General features: G+C 38.8%; 1 protein-coding gene across 2 annotated transcripts in view; it reads left to right on the top strand.

The window, feature by feature from the left end:
- The first annotated feature begins 3496 nt into the window (after nt 1–3496).
- The window catches only part of kat6b (K(lysine) acetyltransferase 6B), a 32410-nt gene continuing 17219 nt past the window's right edge, over nt 3497–18687 (top strand). The window contains exons 1-2 of one of the 2 annotated variants that reach the window (XM_060872667.1): nt 3497–3689; nt 9610–10462. In XM_060872667.1, the coding sequence (XP_060728650.1) occupies nt 9842–10462 (621 nt within the window). In that variant the 5' untranslated portion in view covers nt 3497–3689; nt 9610–9841. Of the gene's footprint in view, nt 3690–4509; nt 4795–9609; nt 10463–18687 lie in introns of those variants that run through there. The other variant, XM_060872666.1, reaches the window with a different exon arrangement.

Raw genomic sequence — 18687 nt, forward strand, 5'->3', positions numbered from 1 at the left:
TAGAAAGTTAGCCTGGTTGTATTAGCATAATTCAGCCCTGCAGTGACTCCCATTCATTCCTAGCAGTTTTAGCGTATTTGAGTGAATTATTGCTTTAATTCAGTGTGAGGTTGTGAAAAAGAGTCAAGCTGGTGCCATATAGTAATAAAATCCAATGATCTAATTATACCATATAGATAATTGTGTTTTATTGCTATGTCCAACAGCAGCCAATACTTTTAATCACACTGACTGAAAAGAACTTTCTAGTAATTCTGATTGCTTTCTCACAGGCTAAATGGATACAAAACCAAAGGGATTAAGTGTGTGTATAGGTATAAATGTGCCCAGAATGTTTCGTACAAAGAGTTGAAATCAAACTTGCTGAAACGTGAATAGTGTGCGAGTTAGAACACACACACACGAAGACACACACGTTGTGTGAGATCACCTTGACTGAGTTTAGCTGGAAGCTAATGAAGGCTGCTGCCAAACTGTAACTGTTTTCCATACGCCTCAGGTTTTAATTGGTATTACATTTGTCTTTGTTAAGGCAGAGGAAATAGCGGTATTTCAGCATTATTGTTTTCAAATGCCACTATAATGAGGTAATGACTGGAATCATCAAGACAAGTAACAGTCTGTCAGATTGATGTAGAACAAGCTAAACTTGTATGAGCTGTAAAATCATTTAGAGCATAAAGGAACAGTCCAGCATGAAACACAATAAATATATTGATACGTTTGTGATGGGTTTAGCAATTCAGCTGCAAATTTTTTAGTGTGTGCTGTTTTTTGGTTATTCGTGTGAGAAGCTAGCAGTGTGGCACACAGTTTCACACAGGAATGCTGCTAGCACTTATAATGGCTTTTAACAGGAGAGAAAGAAATCTCAAACGTGAACTTCTGTTCTGTAACGTCAATGAGAAATCCATCATAGGTGTAGTCTAGACAACAAACATGGGACTCAGATTTTCTGAATGCAATGCAGCTACACAACACAGACGTTACTGACTTATCAAAGAAACTCAGGATGACAAGTGTGAAGGTGATGATGGAGGTATTAGTATGAAAGCTGAAGCTTTGGAACTTGATCTTTTGGAGAATGTACAGATAAGGACGAGGGAAGAGTATGCTATCAGCAGGTAGTCAAACAGCATTGTGGGTAATGTAAAAAAAAAAAAAAAAAAACAGTAACCAAAGTCAAAACATGCCGTTTTAATTTTTTATTTTTTATGTTGATCTCAAAATGTACAATTTATTCCCTCAGCTATGTTCTCTCCTAATCTGTTTATCTCTTCTGTCAGTGGGGTGGTACCATCAAGTTCTATTCTTTGTATTACGTGGCAGTGTAAATATACAGTGTGACCCCCACCACCACCACCATCACCACCAACTTAATTTCCTGTATTTTTGCATATTTGTCATATAAATGGTTTCAGATCCTCACACATATTGAAAATAATGCTAAGACAACGTGAGGAAACGCAAAATAGTTTTCAATATAAGTTTATGGAACACTTAAATCACCCATGAGAAAAAGAAATTGCCCTCTAAACCTTATAACTGGTCTTGCCACATTTAGCATGAACATCTCCAATTAAACACTTTTGATAGCTGGAGACGACTCTTTCACATGGATTTGGTGGATGCTTCGGTCCACACCTGTTTGCAGAATTGCATTAATTCAGCCACACTGGCTGGATTTTGAGCATAAACCTCCAGTTTACAGACTGGTCATAGCAATCCTTGGGGTTCAAAGCAGGAACCACTCTAATAACTTCAGTTTGTATCTTTTGGGCCATGCAGATACGGGCTGGCTCTTGTGCGTCAGATGGTCATTTTGCTGCATTGCCTAATTGCACTTGAGCTTTAGATCACAGACTGATGACTGAATTTCTCTTTCAGGATATTCTGATTAAGAGCAGAGTTCATGGTTCCATGAATTAAGGCAAGTCACCCTGCTGCATGCACTGAGCACAAAGCATCCCCACGTCACCACTTTGTGGTAGAATGCTGTGTTCGATTTATGGCACATGCAATGCCAAATTTGTGCCACTTTTGACTCATCATTCCATAGAAAAAGCTTTAAGGTCATTATTGTGTTTATTGGAAAATGTTAGATGAGTATTTAATTCTCCGTTTACTTGCATCCCTACAGTAGATACCATTTTGCCCATTTTTTTAATGCTGGAATTGTATTTTCTTCTATGAAGATTCACCATGACTCTATGTGGAAACAATGACTGTCTCTGAACCTTCCTGAATAATATATTTCAATAAATTACTTTGATAAAGTAAATTAAGTTAACTGGTTAATTGAGTAACTAAGGGGGGCATTTTTGATAACTTTTATTCTTCAATATATAAAAGTATAATTTAAAAGCTATATTTAGAGTTTACTGATGTTGCCTGTCTTGTATTTAATTTTGTTTTATATTTAAATAAAAAATAGAAGAAGGGGCAAAAACTTTTTATGGCACTGTAACTTATCTTTTATCTTAAGGATCACTCTTGTACCTTTAATTAGCTTTTAGAGTAACAACACACTACTCCGTCCAGGGTGTATCCTGCCTTGATGCCCCATGACGCCTGAGATAGGCACAGGCTCCCCGTGACCCGAGGTAGTTCGGATAAGCGGTAGAAGATGAATGAATGAATGAATGAATGAATGAGTAACAACACACTAAGTTATGATCCCATAAGTGATGCTGCCTCACAACTCCACACTCCAAGGGTTTGATTTCTGTCCTGAGCTTAAGACTACTGTCTGAGTGGAGTTTCTGTGTGTGCACTTCCTGTGTCTGTGTGGGTTTCCTCTGGGTTCTCTGGCTTCCTCCCACCTCCCAAAAACATAGCAGTGGGTGGATTAGTTAAAATAAATTGCCCCTAAACAAATGTTTGAATGAGTGTGTGTCTTGTGTGTGTGTGTGTGTGTGTATGCTGTCCTGCGATGACCTGTCCACCCAGCCATGGTGTATTCCTGACACAACACCCAGTGTTCCCAGAATACACTCCGAAATCCACCATGACCCTGACCAGTATAAAGTGTTTAAAAAGTGACAAAAAAACAGTGTGTTATACATTATAGATTCACTTCTGCATGTAAAAAAAAACACACACAATAGGTACAGGTGCTCCTTCCATCCCAGTGACAAAAGGTTTAAATTTTAGTGGCATTTTGTATACATTTATCTCAGATTATGTGCATGCACTCATGTCGTCTCAGACATCCAGTATGTAATATGAACTCCAGTCTTTTGTATTATGGACATGTTTCTCGAAAGTTCCTCTTATGTTATTGACTCCATTTCACACGCTGCTCTCCACACGTCTTGCTGGTGTTCTTCTTCTCCCTCCTGCACGGCGTGTGTGATGTGCAGTAATGTACATTGTTTAGTACAGTGACCGATGTGATGTCACATGGCGCTCACAGCGAGTCCTCTCTCCTCTGTGGCTGATGGAAGTGCTGAAAGGGGAGGTTCTACTTTGCCACACACTCTCATGTAGATTAACCTTTCAATTAGTTGTTATATCAGGTTCCTTCTGCCTCCTCCGCGCTTTTTATTCGCTGGATCAAACGGGACCCGCTGGATTTTAATTGACCCCTTGATTATTATTATTATTATTTTTATTTCTACGCCGGCTTCAAATAAACCGGTTCATTAAGTGCTTCCGCCAGGAGCCGCGCGACCGCCGAGCAACTTGAGGTAACGGAAACGTTTCGGCTTTAGGCTCAGCGACACCCGAGCTGTGTTTAGAGTTGTTAATTAGTCATAAATGGTTTAGTTCGTGCAACTTGCTGTGAGTGATCCGACTCGATGGAGTGTAGAATCCAAGCGCCTGACACGCGTAAATGGAATTTTCCAGATCGCACCGCTTTTCAGCAGCAGCTCGACGCGCACGGACGTTAAGGCTTTAAGGCTCGCGCTGGGTTGATTTAAGACTGGATGCAGGGCGCAGTCACCACTTTATGCGCTTTGATTCGGCCGTCGGAAACCATCAGCACCAAATCTGCAATCGTATCTGACTTGCGAGATCGTGCACTTTATTGTGCATGTTTAAATGTCATTTCTAACCCTATCCGAATAGTGCACAAACAGAACAGTGTTTTTTCACAGTTTGGACTACATCGTGGGCTATATATCATCATGCCACAAATCATCCAGACAGGCTAGACTTTTGCTAATTAGATGATCGTTACATTTCTCAAATATACATCTTGCTGTCGGTGATGTGCGCTGATGCCTTCAGCTTCATTCTTATTAGGAGAACGTGTAAAGGTAGAACGCGAGCTTGTTATGCTTTAAGTTCAATATCGATTCATTGTGTCGATTTAAATAACAATAATAACAACAACAACAACAATAATAATAATGTGACCACGGATGAATGTATTTTCACGTCCGATTTTGTGCACGCGCACGGTGGAGAATTGCAGGTGTGCCATTTGATATGTCACGCGCAGACAGCGAACAGGGGAACAGTGGTCACCTTAAAAGGCGGGTCAAGTGATTATTGACAGATCACGGAGCCAATCGACTCCTCCAGGGGCTGAACGCCTTCTGTTTGATTGACACTTTTGTTATCAAACCAGAGATCGGCATTTGCCCTTTCTAACCAATATTAAAGTTTCTTGGGAGGACCCGTCGATAAGAAGGCGAGGTTTAATGAGGCTCCATTGGGTTGTAATCAGTGTCATGTCGGATTCATGTAAACTACAACATTGTAACAAAATGGCGTCTGTTTAGTAACGCGACCGGGCAGTAGCGCAGTCACCTGTCCTCTGAAGAGCCCGCAGAGTTGTCGAGCAAGGTGTGTATTCTGACTTGAGTATTTGTGCACGGAGATATCTTAATTGACGCGTTTGCTTCTCGTCATAAATTATCGATAGTCATCTGTCGGAAGTGGTCATAAAACACAGACTAATTTAGCCACCTAGCCTGCTAGCTAGTTAGCCAGCTAGCCCGCTAGCAACCCGAGCGCCACTATGCTAGCTGGCTAATGTTTGCGTTGAACTACAACTATTGACTAGCGGTGTGTGTATGAAGGCTAGCCAGCTGCTGCTTAGCTCTGTACGGGGACGTGCGACTGAGCTAGCTGGCTTAATGGCACTTAGCATATTAGCACGTTTGCTAATATTGTGTTATTTTCTTAAGAAACGTAAGGATTTTTTTAAAGACGATCAGCATCGGGAATTTGTGTTATATTCCCGAAGTGGATGCGATAGTTATGATATGATATGATATTTTACAGAAGACTTCGCTCGTTGCAAAAGTGCATCCAAGCTTGTTAAGTCTCGGACACTGAACGTGTCCCTAATACTTTGGTACATACACTTTGTTTTTTTGGACACTCCATCAGTCGTTAAGGTTTATTTCTGTGTAGATTTACACCTGGTTTATTTTGCTATGACCGCAGGCATTTTGGCTGATTTTGCAGTTCTTATATAAAATATAGGTTCAGGTGAAGCTGTTATAATGTCAGTGTTTTCTGAGCGTGAAAGAAATTTATTCTGTAGTTTAATAACGTGTGGTTATGTTGAAGATGAAAGTATTATTTTTAAAGCGCCTTTTTTTTTTTTATTATTTATAGCCCTGACCTCCCACTTAACACTTGTTTGGTTAAGAACTTTGCTCGCCACCTGGCGCATGAATGCTAATGTTACTTGCTTGGAGTGTTTTGCCGGTATGTCTGCCATCTAGCATGAACACTGCCTGCCTCTGATGTCGAGAGATGTCAGAGGATTAAATCAGTCGTTTTTTTCTCTCTTCTGCTTGTGTGTGTGAGTGTGTGTGAGTGTGTGTGAGTGTGTGTGAGTGTGTGTGAGTGTGTGTGAGTGTAGAGGAATTCTGGAAAAATTGTACAATGCATGTCACCTGCTGGCTGCTCGCTGCACTGTTCTTCCTCCTTTATCTTATTCACTGTCTTAAACAGTATAACTAACTCCTTAATAATATCTGGTCTGTCATGGATTAATCCACCATTTACTACGTAGTGCTAAATCTTTATTTGGACTTAGTGATGTGATGTAATATCTTGTCATTCCGTTGCGGATTCTGTTGCACGTGTTCAAATGATCTCTCAATTTGTTCATCTTTAACCCGGTCACATTAGTCTACCTAGTTTCAAGCGTTTTCAGGACAATTTTTTTATTCGCTCTGTGCGAGTAATATCAGGTCAGGGTTGTACCCCATTATCATCGTTCATCGGTTACAGTCAAAATATTATAAAAGGCTGCGACTAGATCTCACTTTCTTAATTTGCTTCTCAAACCTGATTAGTCAGAAGGTGTTGATTAATTTCTATGACAGCATGGCTCACACTTTATTTCCTTTTGTTTCTTTAAATGATACACTTGTTCTAGCATGTTACCATATCTTAAGTAACCGATGATTCACAGAGATTGCAGATAAGCTGTGGAATCTAAGGCTAATAATAAGCAGGTTAAAAGACTTGTTTAACGTTGAAAAATGTATAGCCCCAGGCATTGACATGAAATTTTCTGTTGGAAGGCATTTATTTAATGTTTATGGAAGGTGTCTCTGGAGCCAGTTCTTTGTAACGGTCAGTGTTTTATGCCACTCCACAGGACAGTTAAATTTGTTGTTGTATTCACTTCATGTGAGAGAAAAACAATGCATTATAGCTTCTGTTATTTAACTAATAACATTCATTTGTGTGGATTTACACTGTATGGTTTTGTCACAAACACAATCCTACATGTGTGTTTGCTCAGCATTCTTAGTTACTGATAGAAGGGCAGTGTAGTGTGTTGAACAGCCACAGAACAGCTGTATGTATGATGTTGATACATAGTGGGGGAAATCCTTCTTACCTCAAGGTCAGTTTAAAAATTTTTCTTGATGTGACCCTATTTTCATGAGCTCAGAGCTTGCTGATTGATGATGAAGATGGAACACATCATGTTAGTTAATCACAGATCTCTCATTAGAGGATCATCATATTATTGCGCATGCTATATTTCAGCTGAGATTTTACTGGGATCATATGATCCTGTAACCAGTTGTAATTGGTTTTACTCACGTTGGAGTAAATCTGAGGAGCCTTTCTAATATTAGGATTAGGTTAGTCTTGTTTAATATATTTATTTTTTATTTATTTAATTTTTTGGTTTATGGATCACTGAGTATGTGTGGAAATGACCTTTTAATGCACCTTTTAATATTAGCTCCCTGTGCGCCAGGAGGTTGGATCAATGTCAGTGAGGCTGCCAGAGCACTTGGATCTATACTTAAGTTTTCTGAAATAAAGTGCTGTTTTTAATTTGATGTGATGTACAACCCCTCTAAGAGTAAACGAACACATTGAGAAAATCTGCCTGAAGTTTCGAAAAAGCGGTTTAATGGTAACAGCTGTTAGCGGAAATGTAACATCTGGTAAGGATGCTGCAGAGCAGGTAGCGTCGTCAGCCGAGTCAGTCACAAGAGACTGTAGCTACCTTGATGGTGTCTACTGAATAGTTCTTGATGTACGAGCAAGGACATCCAGAGGTCAAGCGCTTTAACCCAGTTCTGTGAGTGAGACAGGAAAGTTTGTCATTGTCAATGAAAGGTGACAATGTGACTTGTGGAATAGGTTTGACATCCTGCAGTGACAGTTAAATTTGAGGAATTGATGAGGAATGAGCGTGCCCCTGAATCATTTAGTTCATTCAGTGGTGTGCACTTTGCTCTGGTGATCATTTTATTGCCTCCTTACAGGGATATGATATCCATTTTTTTTCCATATGTATACCAATTTTGGGTCTGAGAAATTTCCAGTCACAATTATGTTCATTGGTCCTGTGTGTTGAGCAGGGCAGTTTGATTCTATACAGGTCAAAGACCACTCCTTACACCTGAGATCACTCATTTACTTATACCCCAAAAACACCTGATTTTAAAGCCTTTCAGGGGAAAAACATACCTCCTGAATTGTTGGAGCAAATGTAACTGAATGGAATAGGAACTTGGAGAAAGTCCTGGAGTTTAGTGGTTACCACAGCCTGAGGCTAGTGCCACATATAATATAAATATTTAGCTGAACTGTTCACATACACGTTTTTGTAACCAAATTACAGAAGTTGAGTAGAAAGGTTAAAGAAACAGTTAAAGTGCATGCGTTCAGGGCAGCTAATTGTTTCTTTTTGGAAAACCCTAGAAAGGTAAAAGAGGAATAAGTTGCAAAACTTCACACTCCTCCGCTTTTGTTCTTCTTGTCACAGCATGCTGTTTCTCAGTTTATTCCAAGCAACAACGTTTGATTTCAAATCTCTTTTTAGCCATTAGACTTTAGCCACTGGATTTTCAGTAGTCAGTTTAGCACATTCAAAGTGCCTTTTTTTTTTTTAAAGAGCGTGCTCTATGCCAATTTCTTAGACTTTTTAGTGTCAACTCAATTATAACTTAGTGATTGGCATTAAAATCACCATTATTCATAATGTCTTAGGGATGGACAATCGATAAATCTATTAAATCTATCTTGACCGCCAACCAGGTCTCTTTTCCAGTGTGCTGCCTAGTGCCATTTTCAGTGCATGTTTTTGTAAGTGAGTTAAGTGCATTAATGTAGACCAAGGTGTCTGTTATTGAATCGAACATGCAAACATTCAGGTTAGATACGGTCTTAATTTACTGATGACTCTGTCAATATTTTTTTTATTTTTATTTTTTTCTCTAAATACAAAAAGCATGCTAGCTGTTAAGGATTCACTGTGCTCTATTTGTAGATAAATCCGACTGAATGAAAACTTTGACTTGGAATATTATTCATTGATTTGGAATGACTATAAACACAAGAAGACTGTAGTAGATGAGTTTTCCAGTTCAGCATGATGTTTAATGGCCACAACAACCTTAGTAGAACCATTTAGTCACTTGTCTTTTTCAGTAGGTGTAGCAGGTAACGGGATTTGGAAATCATACTTGTATTATTGAGATGCATCACACCACCATGACGCATGTTAGGTTTAAAAATGCACACCAAATGAGAAACCTGTTTTGAAATTGTCACTATTGAGTAGGGTTTATACTTTTTTGTTACTAATTTGTCATTCACGCTGGTACAAATAGAAAAGTGAACAGACTGGTCACAAAATGTGTGGTCTTAGATGCCTGGACTACTGATTTTTCCACTTCAGTGTATCCTATAACTTTTTGGAGAGTTGACAGTTTTTATCCAGCCCAAGTTGCTTTGTAAGAGTGAAAAAAAAAATATTTCACTTTAAATAGGCTATATAAACACTATGCAATTGAGGAAGTACAGCTTGGGTGTCCAGTTCAGCTGCTAGTGTGCTGACCTGACTTTACTCATTGCTTTGAATTCACTTTTTTGCTTTTCAAACCAAATTGTTTCCAGACACTAGAGGCTTTGACTTTGATGCTGAGGATGCATTGGGACACATTGCAGTTCATAGTGCAGCTGTAACGTAGCCACGTGTGATTCAATCCCTCGGACCACTTGTACAGGATGCCTTTAACCATGTTCAGACTTGTATTTAGCATTATCCACCTGAAACAGTTGTTCATACCTGGTGTGAACAGAGCCTTAGAAATGTTTACTACTAAAGAAAAGTGTGCATACATGTTTGCCTGTATGTAAAGCAGCTCTTGTTTTTCTTTCTTTCAGGTTTCACTAAAGTGAAGTTTGCAAGGAAAAACTTTGCCTGGATTTATTGAGTTGTAATCTTGACTGTCTCCTGAGGAAATGTAGAGACAGCCTGGCATAAGGAGTTCTGTCAGAAATCTTGCACACCATGGTGTACTGATGGCTGACTTTTGCTTGTGGATGCATATTGTTTGCTCATAAAAAGAAGGAATGTATTCATGGATTATGCCTTAATGCACCAAATAATTTCACCATGGTGAAACTGGCCAATCCGCTGTACACAGAGTGGATTCTTGAGGCTATTCAGAAGATCAAAAGGCAGAAGCAGCGGCCTTCAGAGGAGCGAATTTGCCATGCTGTATCAACATTGCACGGACTAGACAAGAGTACCGTACTGCAGCAGTTGGAGCTAGCTGTAAAAGATGGATCCATCCTTAAGGTCACTAGCAAAGGTTGTGCTTCTTACAAAGATCCGGATAACCCAGGGAGGATTGCATCGATCAGGCCTGGAGGCCCGGTTCCCTCATCGGCAGGATCTGTGGTACCTGCAGGAGATCTACGGCATCTGGATTGGAATAAGGTCCTCAGGAGGGCTATCGAGGGTCTGGGTGTCCCTGCTGGCTCGTCTCTGAGGAACATCGAGCGCTTCTTAAGGAGCCAGAATGACCTGGCGAACGTGGTGGCTAACCCCAGGTTCCAGCAGAGGTTGAGGCTGGCTGCTAAGCGTGCCGTGAATAATGGGAGGCTGCTAAAGGATGGGCCGCTTTACAGGATGAGACATGGCAGTGCAGGTGGAAAGACTGGCTTCAGAAGCAGTATTGGATTGGCACTGGACCTCCCACCTGTTACGCTTTTACCACATGAGAAAGATCAGGTATGGATATTGTGGATGACATTGGCTTTGTTGCATGATACATTTTTGTGCTAATTTTTTGTGCATACTTTTGACTCCATAGAAGCATGTTGTAGTGAATAATAGTCCATCAAGTCTTATAAAGTTTAAGTCTACATCTTTTACATGTGATGAACTTTGTGCAGGTAACCAATGAGCTCTGTTTTAGTATGTGTCTGAACGTTGTAGTATTTTTCTGTCTTGAACACACCTAAAGCAGTGTATATTGAGTTTTATTAATTTGCTGACGGTCAGGAGCAGGTGGTCTGCAAGGCTGGAATTGAACACTGCTGTGGGTGATGCTTGCGATTACACCATGAAATAAGCTTATATTATTGCTGTCTCAGCAGCACACTAACTGTAAATGTAACAGAAGTTGTATGGGATAAGGAGCACTTGTATTATGCATGTGTGCTTTTAGATGCAACAAGAGAGCATTATGACTAAAAAGTTTAATGTTTTTCTAGCTATTTTTTCCTCATGTGAGATCTTGACCTGCTCCAGTCAAACAGGTGTAAACTTCGAGGTTCCTGAGAATTATGAAAGTAAGGATGCATTGATCTGATGTGGATCAAAACATCTCAGATTAGACATTTTCTGACTCAGTCCATGTTTTCAAAGAGAAATGCATGATGTTAATTGAGAGAGTGATGTAGAGAATTTGGTTTAATAAGTGGTTCTCAGTATGGGATCATTACTCAATTTGACTGATACTCCAGTACTTTGATTTATGTAAACTAAGCTTTTGGTAATCATGGTGTATTCTCTCTGGAAAGTTAAAAGTGGTATATATCTGGTCTGCCTGCTGTTTTATTAAGGAGTTAAAGCTTGTAGAAATTTCATTATTCAGTAGACCTTTAATTATTAGTCTTATAATTTTCTTTCTTTAATTTGCCAATGTGTTCATTTCAGTTTTCTGTGCTTTAATGTAGACTGGTCTCAAGTTTAGTAAGGAAAATCTTCACCAGTCAAACATTGTTGTTAAAGAATAGATTTATCCAACTGTGGTTAAAGACCTAGTTTTCCTCTAGATTAAACAGAATATTAAACTGCTCAGACTGTCAAGGGATTGTTATTTGAAGCTGTTCTGGTTTTGCTGGTCATTTAAGTCGTGTTTAGCCTTGCCATGGCTCTTGGTGCTCGTTTTTTGCTGTGGGTTACTAACAATGGGAGGCCATTTGGTAATCAAATCTTGGAGCACATTCCCTCGTCTGCTCCTTGTTGAGTTGTTCATTGAAAGCAAAAGCTTTTGGTTTCCAGGCGCGGGGGCTTGACTGTTGCTAAGCGATGTGTTTTTCATTGACACTAGGACATGATAGCATAGTGCCAGTCCTCTTTTTTTCACAATCAGGGAGAAGGTCTGCCATCTCGCAGATGGTTTAGGGAGCCGGCAGTGGTGGGCCGGCCACTGATTAGCTCAATGCGTTAAAAGGGCTCTTTTGTTGTTAATTGTGTGCTTGGGGACTGGTCAGTGTGCAGCTGCTCCAGGCCTCTTTATCATAGGCTGCTAGGGGTTAAAATTTGAGAAAGGAGAGGGGCCAAACCTGGCCTCTTTTGTGCCATTTGCTGGCAGGATCAGATTTTGTAGTGATGAAGGTATATTAGATCTCTTGGCTGGTTTCCTTTTTAGACATTCTTAAAACTCTTGCATGAAACACAGTAATTGAATGAAGGTCTGTTAAAATAAAGCTGATTATATCAGTTGGGTTGGGGGGTGTTTTTGTAGAGTGCTGGGCCACTGATTTGCAGCTGTGGCTACCATAATAGCTCTACTTGTTACACAATGCATTATTGAGGCTTAAGGCATCAAGTAATCAGATTTCTGCCAAGCATGAGTAGACTGGAGGTCTAGACCTGAATCATGCTGACGAAAGAAAATTCTGGATTCCCAATACAGCCCATTACATCAGCTGTTTATTTTCTTTATGTATCTATCTGTTAAAATATCACTTTCCTTACATAATTATTTAATCTCTTAACAGCATCTTTCACAAGTATACATAAGCATGCAAAACAACACGTGAAGACAGTTTTGTTTCACACTCTGCCAGCACTGCATCATTATATCCATCCAATTAAACAGTGTGGAGAGTGGAAAGCATAATTTCAGATTGTCAGTCACCAAACATATTGTTTTATTTCGATCAGATGGAAGTAATTTTTCAGATGCAGTTCCACTCACTCACACACTTTACATGAATCTATAAAAAGGGTGTGAACAATTAAACAGATCTGTCAGTGCTTCAACATTCACTTGTTAACAAATCTGAACCCAGGACTATCCAATTCTGGCCGTGTGTGAGTGAGACACTTGCATACCCTTGAAAGTAGGAAATGTTTCTCTGTGGGTTATCACCTGGTGTGGTGATAAACAGACTTCATATATATACAACTGAAATGAAACTGTATATAATATTATGCAGCAAATATAGCTCAGATGCTTTAGTACAGCACTAATGTCTCGCTTAGTGGTGGAAATAATGACAACGTTGAGATTATGGGTAATTTCCCAAGCTCAGCTGCACAGTGTAATGGAAAAGTGCTATAATGGTCGTTGAATAGTTTAGAGTTGTACATGGCTTTAATGCACAGTAGTTGAAATCAATGTCATATTTTATGACTGTTATTTCTGTAATGTTTGATCTCCACACACCATTTTAAGTTTCAAATTGTTTTCTTGGGAGCGTAAACCATAATGAAGGCTTAAAACATATGATAATACACCTTGCCATGACTTTTAATATTGTCCTTTGACTAAAGATAGGGTTGATTTGTAGTGTGCACTTGTGATACTATAAAATAAAAATTGACATAACACTCAGAAATATGACTCTGTAGGTTGTGTACCTGGATGATACAGTTTGAATGCACATTGAATAGGATTAATGGACAAACGCTAACAGAGAAGCCAAGCCTAGATGTAGTCCTGATTCAGTGTATGGCATTGTCATTTAAAAATATGACTGAGCAGTGCAAGGGATTCAGATTCTGTTCATCTTTCTAAACAGGTGTGTGTGTGTGCGCGCATGTGTGTGTGTCATTTCTACACTTACCTCTCTGTGGCAGCTTAAAATTTTTGTGCTTGTTGTTCATGGAAAGTTTGGAAGAAGCTATCCATCTTTGTGTGCATCACAGACAATTATTTTCAACAATTTTTTTTTTGTACTTGGACAAGAACAGAAGCTTTCTAAATCCATTTATAATGGAAGCCTTGCAGCAGGTGTTGAATTTTCCAAATGATTTAATATACACAACTTTACAGAATTTGAAACAAGCTTTAATCTCTAACAATACTGGGCCTAGAATAAGTCTGGTAGGAATTATTCTAAGCTATTCTTATATGGTTTAGATTAAAAAAATCATGTTGGTTACAACCTTTTTCAGGTGGAAACTTGGGAGCTAATGTGTTTACTTTGGTCACATTAGTAATACACATCCAAGTATAAGTTTAGAGCCTATTTTACAAATACCTACAGTCACGAAAGTCCTTTACACGAATCTGATGTGTAGATGTTACATGTATTACATGTCATCAGATGCTGGTAAGACATCCATTATAAGCAGGTTTGAAGTTTTTATACTTTGCTCAACAAGGTAAATGGTCTGGGACATTTCAATGAACTGGTCAGAAGTGATTTTCTTTGAAGCGGTACTTTGTTGAGTGGCAGGAGCTTCATAAGAATAGCACACATTTAGGTTAGACCATCTGCCTAAATAAAGCTGTTTTATTTCCTGTTAGCACTGTGCTGTAACCACAGTTACAGGTTGTGGAATCACAGTTAATGTCACTAAACTAGCTCGAGCATCTAATACAATAGTGTGCTTTATCCTCAGGCAGAGTAACCTGGATCAAGTAATGGTAATGTAATAGGCCTCCAGACCTTGTTAATTCTTGTGCTGTTGAGGCTTGGATGAGCTAATGGAGCTGTTGGAAAATGTAATGGGACAAGACCCGGGTCAGGAAGAGAGCATCTCTGCTCTACATTCCTCTCTCACAGTCAGCCATGAAACATTCCCATGCCTCATACGGTCGATACCATTTATTGCTGGTGTTATAGCTGTGATGGAGCCAGAACATCATCTGGGCACAGACCCAGTCTTCTATCTGCACAGTAATCTTGGAATTTATATTAAGATAAGAAAAACACCAAGTTTTATGTGGGGCACAAAGTAAGTTTACTTTGGCCCTGTTGACCCGCACAGAGATTTGAGATTTGTCTGTACATGGCGCAACACCTTCTTCTCTATAAAGAAGGGAGAGAACTATATTTGGTGATCAACTGCTCATTATCAGTGAGACCAAGTAACAAACTTTCACATGAGAGATCCATATAAATCAGAGTAGTCAATCTGCACAAATCATCTGTGCTCCATTTCAGATTTGTGTGTGTTCCTGAGTTATTATTGAGACTTGGGAAACAAAAAGGTTTAAAAATGAAAGGCATGTATTGGAAAAGCTTGAATAATAAGTGCCCTTCAGTGCTCAATCCAGCTTGTTCCATATTTGATTTTGATTGAATATTTTAATCAAAAAGTGATTTAAGATGTTCACATTTTCTATGATGTTGCATAAGTAGTTGTATTAGGCTGATTCTGGTATTTGTTAGTATTGGTATTTTGCTGCTTCTGGAGTAAAAATTGTATGAGGAATAATTTTTTTTTTTCTCCGACATTTATTAAACTACCATAAAGCGCCACTGTAGCTAAAATATTGGCTTCTTTTTCATTTGTTTTATGAAGCTTTGCTGACCGAAATTCTGAGAGCAGAGAGCCATCTGCTGTGTGTAAAGCTTTTTAATAAAAAATAAAAAAAAACATTTGTTTCTCAAATAAATGTCAGTGTTGGATTACACAGGCCAGATTCACAGGCCACTCCAAAATCCAGAATTCTACTGCCTTTTATATAGGAATAAATGAGTAAATGTAATCAGAACTTTCAACAACTTTTTTTTGTACAACCGTTTTTTTTGTTTTGTGTTGTTTTTTTCATCCCTAAAAATGGTTTAAGCGCTTGTCCAAACGCATTCGTTCCCCCACCCATCATGCCTTTGATTGTTCTTAATGGCCAGCATAGAAAGGTGTCTACCTGTTCTCTAAAGTGTTGCTCAACATGACTGAGCTTGTGAATGTTTACTTTTTAAAACATTTTTAACCAACAAGCCATAACAACCTGCTATTGAAATGGACTCAACTGTTAAAATGGCATTTAAAAAGGCTTTAAACAGGTCTGTTTGGTTATTCACTCATGCTCAGGAAGCTCTTTTTGTATTCCTGTCACAAAAGTTTTGATCTCCAGAGATGGATTTGGTCTTTTCCGATCAGATCCGCCTTCAATGATGCCAGAGACAATTCAGACATTACACAGTACAACAGGACATGACTTGTTTTAAAGGAAGCTGCCATCTTGCTTTTGAGGTTTCACATAAACAGACGTGTTCTGAGAATCGTCATGGTTACCAGGCAGCATAGGCACAAGACTAAATATCTGCCCAAACTCTGAGGTCTGATGTTTCAATAAGTTTTCATGTATTTTTGTGTGTAGAATGTGAGAATTCATTACGTCTCTGGCAATGTATGCATTATCAGAGTTAAGACCAATTAAAGAATACTTCAGTCAATGATCTGTCTGAAATAATTTAAATCCACAGAGTACAGGCAAAGATGCTTTACTAGTATGGGCAGAAAATGGGGGGGGAAGAAAATCGGGAACCTGCCATTTTTATTCACAAACCACAAAAAAATTGTTATAAAAGATTAACATTTTCAGCAACTGTAAAACATGTGCCAAGTGATTTTTAAAAATGCTTTATTTCAGCCATCTCAGACTGTTTCTGGTATCTGACCTGTGCTCAGGTAGTAAAGAGCTGCACAGCTCATGCAAGTGACACAATATAATAAACAGTCTAAATAATTGTGCACTATTCTGCCGGCAGATTGTTTCCATTTCCATAAAAAGAAAGTATTTTTAATAATGTCACTTCCTAATAGTTTCTAACCTTCATAATTTTCCTTTTGTTGATGTTAGGAACGTGTCCATGATTACTTTCACCTGCATAGGGTAAGATTTATGGATTGCGTCACGTTGTGCTCAGGTGCTCACATTGGTGTCTAACAGAACAGTATCGATATATTTTAGCTTTATTAGTGTGCACATTCATTTCTATCCCATTTTGGTGTTTTTGTGAACTTTTGAATAGGAATGCTCAGCAGTCTGAGCTGTAGGCAGCAGGGCTTGCGTGTGTCTGTCATTAGTCCTCAGACTTCTGTGTTCAGTGTTTAGAGCTCTGCTTTAATTCTCTCTTCAGTGCAGCAGCTGTGAAATTTTGCTCCTCTTTGAAGTGTCATTATATAAAAGCAGGAGTTTAATAATAGACTGATGTAAAAGCCAATCCCCCCCCCCCCCACACACACACACACACACAGCTCTTCAGTTTTTTATTGTTGCATGGATGCAAGATTGCTGGTTGGATGTGATGCCTGTTTAATCCTTGACTTAAAGCAGAATAACCTGCTGTCTGAAGTGTTAAAGCTGATTTTGTAGTTTTGCTAGACATGAGTCATGATCGAAAGAAGGCTTGCAATTACTAGTCGATAATAAAAATCCATGCCAATATACTTTCATGAACAGACATGGTTGGTTTTATCAATTCATTATTTATTTAACTAACTGCAAAAGTTGAACTATAAAAGCTCACAGGCCTTTATTTATCCCTTTAGCTGTCTTGCAGTGGCTGAGATCAGCTAGAATTAAGTTTTGAAAACACGACTCAGGTGAGCAATCCAGGTGGATGAAAGTCTAGTTCCCGTCTCAAAGATGTTGTTACTTTCTGGGCTAATGAGGTGTTATGAGGCAGGTCAATGTTTCTGCCTCTCCACGTTCACTGGTGCTGATTGGCTGCTGTTTAATTTGCGCAGAAACCTGAGATGATACAAGTTAAATGTGACCAAGCTGCTGAGTCCCCTGTTGCCTTTGAGGAAAAACAGTTGGATCTTCATGAAGCTTGTAATTGTCGACACAGTATATAGAAAAAGGGGGTATGGACATCAACAAGTTTCACATTTGATGTCTTGGTGGGGTTTGTGTGTTGCATAGCCACACAATTTAGTGTTTAAATCACTGGCCAAGTTCCTTCAGTTCTCCTGTTGTTCATTTGCCTCATATGCCACTGACCGGTTTCACGAGCCAAATGTCTTTAAATACGGTAAAGACTTATTTTCTTTTTTAATAGACTCAAACCGACCATCTGATTTAACTTGCATTGCATCAGTTTCTCTCACGTTTTAACTAGCCAGAGGCTACCAGATCAGACGCAGACAAAAAGGTTAATTGAGGTGAACTTGACGTCTAAAAGAGTGACCGATAGAAATAATCGAGCTGTTACCTTCTTTCAGGGAAAATAACTAAAATGAGGGATGTTAAGTAGTTGTCATATCAGCTGTGTTCTCAGATTCTTTGCTCTGCAATCTTCATGTACTACCTGTGGAAGATTAAAACACCCTGATGTCAGATTACGTAATCACATATGACACAAATAAAACTTTATGCAGTCCATGAAAGCAAGACCTGAAATGTACTTTTCTGAGGGGGAAAAGAAAAAACTCCTTATGATCCAGCAAGTAAAATGCATTGCCACGGCCTTGATGATGCATGAACATTAAAAACTAAAGCTCTTGTTTAGTAGGTGAATAACACCCTGTTGTCACTAGACTTGTTATCTCATAGTCACTCTTGCTTGTGTGAGCTTGAATAAATATTTCCTGATCTTGGGCTTGGCGTTTTTACTACTTTGATCATATCCTGACAAAATTAATTATAGCAGTGGCATAGAAATATCATAGTTTAAAGAAGTTGGTTAATTTTGTCTTGTTCACATTGGATTTAGTACAATTTAGAGAAGCACAATCCAATTTTTACAATTACTTCGCCTTATTTGTAATTTGACTTGGATTTCTTTCATGAAAAAGTGAATATTCATTAGATTAGTTCATCAAAAACTAATTTGTTCAGTTATTAAAAATCTTTTGTTGCAGCCTTTATTTATTTTGCTGTATTTAAGAGATTTCAGATGTTCATCAGTGGCTCATCTTTACCAGTGTACTGGCACCTCTGCATTGAGCTATGTTCTCTCCTATGTAGTCACACTCAGATGTAGAAATCCATAATATTCTTTTTGAGTTGTTTTGCTCTCTAACAACCAGGATGGAAC

Source organism: Tachysurus vachellii, chromosome 6, assembly GCF_030014155.1.
Source record: "Tachysurus vachellii isolate PV-2020 chromosome 6, HZAU_Pvac_v1, whole genome shotgun sequence".
NCBI lineage: Eukaryota > Metazoa > Chordata > Actinopteri > Siluriformes > Bagridae > Tachysurus > Tachysurus vachellii.